Source organism: Nannospalax galili, unplaced genomic scaffold (genome assembly GCF_000622305.1).
Source record: "Nannospalax galili isolate Female #2095 unplaced genomic scaffold, S.galili_v1.0 scaffold278, whole genome shotgun sequence".
Classification (NCBI taxonomy): Eukaryota; Metazoa; Chordata; class Mammalia; order Rodentia; family Spalacidae; genus Nannospalax; species Nannospalax galili.
Genome location: NW_008347536.1, coordinates 12,985,192 through 12,994,513, shown reverse-complemented (window position 1 = coordinate 12,994,513; position 9,322 = coordinate 12,985,192). Strand labels below are relative to the sequence as shown.

Genomic DNA, 9,322 nt, shown 5'->3' with positions numbered 1-9,322 from the left:
TCTTGATAAACTTTTTCTAGTGCTTTATCCAGAGCATACTTTTAAGAACATCACCTATATATAATATATATATATATATATAATTAACTAAAAAATATTAACAATTTTTTTTTTCCCATCCTCAGTTGTTGTCCTATCTTTTGTTCCTGATAACAGATTAATGACTTCCTGGGAATCACCCGGGCTGGCTGGGGGTGCTGTTTGTGGGCTCACGGTTCGAGGTCTGTGGCTAGCGTAGACACAGAGGCGCCTCACTATCCTGGTTTAATCAAGCTGAGGCTTGACAGCGGAAGGCTTCATCACACCCCCGCCCCAATTAAATTAGACCTCCCACACACTGATAGAGGCTCGGCCCCGTCCAGAAAAGAGGGTGGTGGGAGCCTCCCACCTTGCGTCACCCGCGAGTCTAGGCGGGCCAGACTGCCGGCATCTTTATCTCCTCCCCGGGCTCACTTCCCCTGCCCCCAACAAATGGAGAGGTGGGCGGGGCTGTGCAGCGGGAGGGGCGAATGCTACGGCAGAGTAGGCGGGTTTGTGAGGGGGCGGGGCTATGCCGCGGGGCGGGGCAGCTCCAGCGGCGCGGTGGGCGGGGCCCGCTGCTGGGCAGGCTCAGTGAAGGCTCGGGCCCAGCCCCTGAGGTAAGGGAGGAGGGCAGCGGAGCGCGCGCAGTGCTGGAGCCGGCCAGGAGCGGCTGAGTGGAGCGCAGGGCGGCGGCGCGATGGCTCCTGCCGGGGACCGCAAGGGCTACTGGGGCCCCACGACCTCCACTTTGGACTGGTGCGAGGAGAACTACGCAGTGACCCAGTTCATCGCCGAGTTTTGTGAGTGTGGCGAGGAGCCAGGGCGCATGCTGAGGTGCAACGCCTTATGTGGGGAGCGCGTGTGGAGAACGCGGAGGGCGAGCCTGGCCGCGAGGGGAGGCACCAGGCCGGGCCGGGCAAGCTGGAGCTGCGACCTGAGGCTTGAGGGGAAACCGGGGAGCGGAAGAGCCAGTCCTGAGTGTCCAGGCCGGCTGCAGGGGGTCTTCAGAGCGTTCGCCCCGCCTGGACCTCCGAGGATGGCGAGAGGCGCGGGGCTGGAGCCCTTCTACCTGCGCGCGGCTGGGTCAGGCCCGGCGCCCGCGGGGAAGTGGGGCTGAGGTCTCTGTCCTGGCAGGGAGGGCCCGGGACTGCTGCTCGACCCGCTGCCACCCGGCCTGGACCGGACTGGCGTGGAGAAGGGGGCCCCTCTCCAGCCTCATCCTCTCCCAGCTGTGGACACTCGCTAGGGTCCCTCCTTCCCTTCCCCTCTGCAGACCTCGCTCCCCTCCGGGGGACAGTTTTACCGGTTCGATGGTCTCCCCTGGGCAGCCCAAACATTGGCAAGTGTGTAATTTTTCCCCCTCTTATGGGAGAGTTCTTCAAATATTGATGGGCTTGAATAACAGAGTAGTTTGCTTTCTCAGTTTCTCAAGAAATGTGGTATTGAGGGCAATGGGCGGAAGAAACAATGGTAAGCAGGGAGATTTTGCTTCAACATAAAGAAAAAAATTCTAACCAATGATATTGTCATGGAACAAGTTGGCATGGGGGTGTAGGAGCAGGAGCGCTAAAGCAGGCATTGCTCACCTAAGTATTTTTGTAGGAATTGTTTAGTAAGGAATGGGAACTGGCCTTATGCAGCTTCATTAGTCTACATAGGTAGTAATGACTCTTAGTTGAGAACCAAGATTTTGGATTAGAATCAAAAGAGAGAACTGGCAGTTGAGTCATGTGGACTGAGAGAGCAAGATACTAGTGTTTTGGCAAATAGCTCTGAGAAATGGGAAATGGCTTTAGTTCTTCATGTCCTCAGAAGAGGAAACTGAGCAGACTGCAAGAAGGTTTTGACATGGAAATCAGAAGGGTTGCATGAGGAAGATAAATGAGTGTGTTGGCAAGCCCTTTGAGCACAGTCCTTGGGAGAAAATGGTCTGAAGGAAGTTGAGTCAAATTGTCTGACCATATGGCATAGTGGTAAGTGTCTATTAGAGTAAGAGGATTTGACCTTTGAAAAATATGGTAATTTAAAAAGCTGGGGGTAGGGGGTGGGGGTGTAGCTCAGTGGTAGAGTGTTTGTCTAGCATGTATGAGGTCCTGACTTCAATTCCCAGTACTGAAAAAAAAATGACCAAAAAAAAAAGCTGGGTGTGGTGGCACATGCCTATAATTTCAGCACTTGGTAGATGGAGGAAGGAAAATCAGGAATTCAAGGCCAGTGTCTGCTACATAGCAAGTACATAGTGCTAGATCACTGTAGACTACATGAGACACTTTCTCACCCCCCCAACCCCTACTGATTAATATATATTTAAAATATGTATTCATGACAAGTGCACCATTATCATATTTACATTAGTGGTAGTTTTTATTATAGTAGTAAGGATAATAGTTATCTAAGTACTTATGTGCCACAGTTTGCTAAATCTTTTCAAATGTCTTATCTCTTTTGAACTTTACAGTTGTTAGCTGCCAAGTGGGTGCTGGCAACCAAACCCAGGTCCTCTGCAGGAGTAGCCAGCCATCTTTCCAGCCTTAGTTTTTTGTTTGTTTTTTTTTAACTTAAAAAATTATTTTTATTTTATGTGTATGAGTGTTATGCCTGCATATGTGTAAGTGCCCCCATGTTGTGTGGTGCACAAAGAGGACAGAAGAGGGTGTCTGATCTGCTGGAACTGGAGTTACTGATGGTTGTTAGCCACCATGTGGGTGCTGGAATTTGAACCTGGGTCTTTTGCAAGAACAGCCAATGCTCTTAACTGCTGAGCCATCTCTCCAGCCCCTAGTTTTTTGTTTTTTGAGATATGGTCTCTGTTACTGTGTAGCCCAGGCTGGCCTGGTACTCACTGTGTAGTCTGGGCTGGCCTCAAACTCTTAGTAATCCTCTTGTCTCAGCCTCCCAAGTACTGTGATTACAGGAGTGAGCCACCACATCTGATAGGAACATGAATTTCTGAAAAGTAATTTATCTTAGGTTGCAATAAGTAGTGTGGAAATAGTATTCAAATTGGAGTTGTATTCTAAATCTATTATGTACTTTTACCTCCCCATCCTTCGTTTTGTCACACTTATTGTTTTACTCTTGGCATTCAAGGGAGAAGAACTAAAAGAACATGAAATTCTGCACTATCACAGAAGATAAGCTGAGTAACCATTCAAGTTATTCAGTTGTCTTTCATCATTATGGTGCATGCATTTTGGACAATAATGAGTTTGGGGAACTGCTGATGTGGCAGTGGTTACTCTCAGCCCAGAAAAGCTCTCTCTTTAATATCAGCTCAGATCTATTCAAATATGTTTTTATTTGAAAAGATTATAAGGATCAAGGGAAAGGGTAGAGAATCTCTCTTTAGTTAAGAAATAGTAAGTCTCTTGATGTGCTGGAAGTTATAGGGATAGGTGGTTTTTGTTTTGTTTTGTTTGGTAGTATGGGACCATACAAATGACCACGCAAGTTAAAACCAGGCAAAAAATATCTGTATTTATTTATCTACACTTTCTATGGGATGGGGGCCTGTGCACATGCCACAGAGCATGTGTGGAGGTCAGAAGACAATTTGTGGAAGTTATTTCTTTCCTTCCACTCTGTGGATTGTGGGCATCAAATCCAAGTTGTCAGGCTTGGCAACAAGCACCTTTACCCACTGAGCTATCTATCATAGCAGCCCCAAAGCAATCTTACAAAGTTACAGTTCTTTAAACTTTAAAAGGTTTTGTCAAGTAGGGCTGGCAAGATGGCTCAGTGAGTAAAAGCACTTGCCACCAGACCTGTTGACCTGAGTTCAATCACTGGAGCCCATACGATAAAAGGAGAGAACTGATTCCCACAAGTTGTTCTCTGACCTCCACATGTGTCACCCCCCCACCTAAAATAAATAAATGTAAAAAAAAAATTGTCAGACATAGTAAAACCCTGCTACTGTTGGCTATAAATATATAGGGAAATGAGAAGCGAAAGTGGCCTCTAGTACACTGTAATTTAAAATATTAAAACCTAAAAAGTTAGCGTGCTTTATTTCTTTGTAAAGTAACCTATCAAGTATAAACAGTGATTGCCTTTTCAATATATAACTTATAGAATGAGTGTATTTCCTATGCATTGACAAACCCTTTTTGAATTTAGCTAAGTTTTTAACATTTTATTCTTTGTACTTTCCGTATTGGGAAATATCTCCAAAGGTTCCTTCAAGTAGAAGTCACTTTTTTGTGAGTGTTGTTGGCCAGTATCTACTCTTCTTCTGGGTTATCTTCATCCTTTTCACTGCATCTGTTGTGTTCATTATGTTGATAAATTTGCCTTAACTACCCTCCTGGGACAGCATATCTCTATTTCTCTTAAATGGTAGCAGTGTCAACATTTCCATGGTTAGCTATTTATTTTATAACTGTGTTTACATTTGGTTGGAATTTCTATTGACTGGAATTTGTTTCTCTGCTCCCCTTTCCCCATTGTTGACCAGTTCCCTTTTAGTATTCATTTTTGCTAGATGTCACCAGGAGGCAAAGAAGCAACTCAGTTACATGCTTTGCTGTTTGTATGTGAACTGAATCTGAATAACAGATATCCAATGACTTTGAAAGCAACTGACTGAAAGAACTGACTAAAAGTATTCTTTAGCCAGGCATTGTGGCACATGCCTTTAATCCCAGCACTCGGGAGGCAGAGGCAGGTGGATCTTTGTGAGTTCAAGGCCAGCCTGGTCTACATAGTGAATTCAAGGCCTGCTGGGGCAACAGAGAGACCCTGTCTCAAAGACCAGGGGAAAAAAACCAAACACACACAAAAGTATGCTTTATATAATTATATGTGGGTGGAAGATCTAGCAGCAAAGTTTGTACTATATTTATTTGAATTGTATTATTCAGGGATTGGTGGTATTTAGCTGAACTCTGGCATACTAAAATATGTGCATATTGAAATCCTAGTAAGACTGCCTGTATAGTTTATTAATAATCCTCAGAACATTCCTATCAAGCAGGAGATGTTACCCCATTTTTAAAAAGGGAAACTGGGTCTGGAAGAAGTTATCAATGACATGTAGGCATACCACTATTTAATAGTGGCAGAAGTAGTATTCAAACTTAGATCTAACAACTTTCTACCAAGATATACAACTTACAAGTGGAATTTCAGGTACTTGTGGTTTAATGGAAGAAATGACCTAAAGGGAAATGAGCATTCTAAGCTTTTATTATAGCTTAGAGAAAAAAATTACCCAGTTAAAAATTATTTAGGGAGCTGGGCATGATAGCGCATGCCTGTAATTATAGCACTTGGGAGGTAGAGGCAGATGAGTCATGAGTTCAAGATCCTCCTTTGCTACAGAGTGAGGGTGAGGCCAGACTGAGCTATATGAGACTGCCGTAAAAAAATTCAGAATGTTTCATTTATTCAGTAAATATCGAATACCTATGTTGTCATTGCCTGAGATTGTAAAGCTGTATATGTAGGCCGTCTCTCTGTCCATGGTAGCTGGAGAGGCCAGTAGGTATAAACAGATTAATACAAACAGGCACATTTGTTTTTTGCCAGTACAGGGGATTGAACCTAAGACTACATATATGCTGGGCAAGTACTCTGCCACTGAGCTATATACAAGCTCTCTTTGTATTTTTTATTTTGAAAGAGTCTCACTAATTTGTTCAAGCTTGCCTAGCACTCACTGTATGTAATAATCTAAATAGGCCTTGACCTTCCTGTCTCAGCCTTCTGAGTAGCTGGGATTATAGGTCTGTGTTGCCAGGTCTGCTCACACTGGTACTTTCAAATGAAATACATTCCTAAAAATATATTTGATAGAAGGATGTCCAAGAATTTATGGGATTTATTTATCAGGAAGCTAAAGAATATTTGAAAATTCTTAATTATGACTTTTATAGATCTGGGGAGGTAGCATGATTGGCCAAAACCTTCCTGGATGGAAAGAATGAATGGCACTTGTATGACCATCAAGCCATCTCCCTTTTGTCTTGGGGTGGGATGATTCCTCCTTATGAAACTGTTGTCACTCTTCCATCCTATTCATAGGAACTGGGCAGAAGGAAGTTGGCACCCTCAGTCATTGTGACTTTATTGTGAGATTCACTTAGATGAGAGACGAGTTTCTTTCCTTGCCTCTGTAGCACAAGATAAGAGACTTTAACCATCTGTCTCTGTCATTCACATGTCACTAGGGGTATCTGGCTTCTTTTGCTTCATTTCTTTTTCTTTGCTTTTCTCAGGCCCCTTCCTTCCATTTTCCTTGAAATAAGTGAACATACATCAGTTTTCTTTTAGTCTCGGGTATCTGTGGCCTGGCAGAGGGCACATTTCTGTCACCTTAAGGAAGATAATTCTTTTGTTAAGTTTTCTTACCACGTTTATGTATTTTTGTGTGTGTGTATGTATGAATCTAATTGTGTGTGTGTGTGTGTGTGTGTGTGTGTGTGTGTGTGTGTATGTAGGACTCGTATTCCTGCATGTATGTAAGTGCACCCATGTTGTGCAATGCCTGTGGAGGCCAGAGAGGGAGTCAGATTCCCTGGAACTGGAGTTATGGACAGCTTCCATGTGGGTGCTGGGACTGGAACCTGGGTCCTCTGCAAGAGCAGCCAGTGCTCTTGACCACTGAGTCATCTTTCCAGCTCCACAAGAAAGATTTATAAAGACTTACAAATGTTCCATACTTTTTGACATTTCCATACAATGTCATTTATAAAGTTCACGCTTGAGAACCATGCAATTGAGTTTATAAAATAACAGTCCCAGGGGATCCGACAGCCTCTTCTGACCTCTGTGGGCATTGCACGACACAGGTGCACTTACCTACATGCAGGCAATACACACATACATATAAAATAAAAGTGATAAATAAAATTAAAAAAAAAGCAACAGAAAATCTCAATGTTTTCAGTAAATTTACAATTTTATGTTGGGCTACATTCATAGTTGTCCTTGTTTGCATGTGGCCCATGAACTGTATGGGTTCTGGGGACTAAATTCAGTTCACCCTGTCCAGGGCATTATTATTATAGAATAAAAATTTAAATTACTTCTTTGATTCTTGTGGTTCCACCCCTCACCCTCTACCTTTTGTCTTGTTTGTCAGCTAATGGGAAAAACTCAACTTGGGAGTTTTATGTAGTACAGAGGGTCATTTTAAGGGGGCATGGAGATGTGTTTAGGACCTAAAAAATGACAGAGCCAGAAAGAGAGCAAGGATGGGTGTGTTGGCACATGCACACTTTTAATCTCAGCACTTGGGAGGCAGAAGCAAGTGGATCTCTGCAAGTTCAAGGCCAGTCTGGTGTACATAATGAATTTCAGGCCAACCAGGGCTACATTGAATACACACACACACACACACACACACACACACACCACAGAGCAACAAAAAACAAACAAAGAGAGAGCAAGAACAGTTTTTGGTAGCATGCAAGTCCTGGGTTTTTTACTGTGGGGAAAGCACACAGGGTAATGGAAAGGCCAGTACACTGGAGGCAGAATCAGGTTGCCTACCTGGACTCCATTTCAGGCTTGTGACTTTGGGTAAATCACTATCTGAATACTTTTATTTTCTGTAAAATATCCCTATTTAACCCAGGGCCTCAGGCATGCTAAACAAGTACTGTATCACAGAGCTATACCTTGATCCTTTGATGAATTTTTTTGTGAGACAGGACCTCAGTATGTAGCCCTGGCTGGCCTGGAATTCACTTTGTAGACCAGGCTGGCTTTTAATTCACAGAAATTTGACTATCGCACCTCCTGAGTGCTGGGATTAAAGATGTGCTCTTAATTGGTTTTTAAATGAAAATTTGAAACATTGGCAAAGTTGGAAGAATGCCACAATGGATATCCATTCACTCACTACCTGATTTCTACTGTTAACATCTTAATATATCTGTTTTATCACATACCTATTCATCTGTCCATTCTTGTCTCTGCCCATTGTTTTATTTTTTTTAATTTTTAAAAATTTTTTAAAAAATTTAATAACCACATGATTAGAAACAGCATTTCACTACAGCTTTAACATATTCAGTAACACATTCCAGAGCAAGGATACATCTCTTTCAAAGGTGGCTGTAAATTTTTAGGTTCACAGTTGAATTAATACAGTCATAGAATATTGAACTCAGTATAAACCCTGTAAGACATAAAATTGAATGAGTTTTTACCCTTTAAAGAAGATCTCCATTTCATTTTAAGATATGCTATTTCCTACATTTTTAATGCTGCTAACACGTTTGCACATGTGTCTTTAATTGCTTTGTATCTGATTATTACTAGTTACAGTCAGTTACACTTGGATCCTTAAAACCTGAGTATGGATATAAAGCCAATAGGTAGATTTCACTCGTAATGTTTATCACCTCTACTATTTAACATAAAGTAAATTAAAAAAAATTTTTTAATAACTGCATGATTAGAAGAAACGTTTCATTACAGCTTTAACATATTCAGTAACACACTCCAGAGCAAGAGTGCATCTCTTTCACAAGTGGGTGCAAGTTTCTAGGTTCACAGTTGAATTAATACAGTTATACAATATTGAACTCAGTATAAGCCCTGTAAGACATAAAATTGAATGAGTTTTTAACCTTTAAAAAGATCTCCATTTCATTTTAGAATATATTGTTCCTTGCAGAAAGACTCATTGTTTTTGCTACTAACACTGACATGTTGGTGCATGCAACTCTAATCTGTATGTATCTGATTATTACTAGTCATAATCGGTTGCACTTGGATCCTTGGTGCCTGTGTATGTCTATAAAGTCATCACATAGACTTCAGTGGTAATGTTTATCACCTCTACTAATTAATATGACGTAAATTTACATGCTTCCTCCTCAAATATAATACATTTAAAAAAATTTGTTAATTGTGTGTGTGTGTGTGTGTGTGTGTATCACACAGAACATCCCAAACCATCTTATTCAACTATATACCCACTTCCCAGATGGCACCCTCCCATACCCTCCCTCCCCCTACTAGAGCCCTTATACTCTGATATCCCTGCTATTGTCTGCTGTGTTGTCGGCACCCCCAACCATTCCCCACTACTTGTCCATCTGGTGAATCTAGTCACCCTATCTAGAGGTCTTTGTTTTAGGGAGGTCAGCTGTTCCTCATCTAGCAACAATCAGTTGTCAATAGATAGGATTGGGGTGTGCTGTTCATTTTCCCAGTACTATGCTGGGTTACTATCTGGGAGTCCCTTGGGCCACAACTCAAAAGAAGGTATCGCCTATCTGGCATTGTTGCTTTTTTTGTAGCCTTTAGCTATACATATGGACTCTTAAAAAATTATATTGGCCCCTTT

The 9,322-nt window shown here is 42.3% G+C and overlaps 1 protein-coding gene across 3 annotated transcripts in view; it reads left to right on the top strand.

Moving 5' to 3' along the window:
- Positions 1-629: 629 nt before the first annotated feature.
- Acer3 (alkaline ceramidase 3) overlaps positions 630-9,322 on the top strand; it is a 198,653-nt gene continuing 189,960 nt past the window's right edge. For all 3 annotated transcript variants that reach the window (XM_029568869.1, XM_008844216.3, XM_029568868.1), the window contains exon 1: positions 630-821. In XM_029568869.1, the coding sequence (XP_029424729.1) occupies positions 719-821 (103 nt within the window). In that variant the 5' untranslated portion in view covers positions 630-718. The remainder of the gene's footprint in view (positions 822-9,322) is intronic.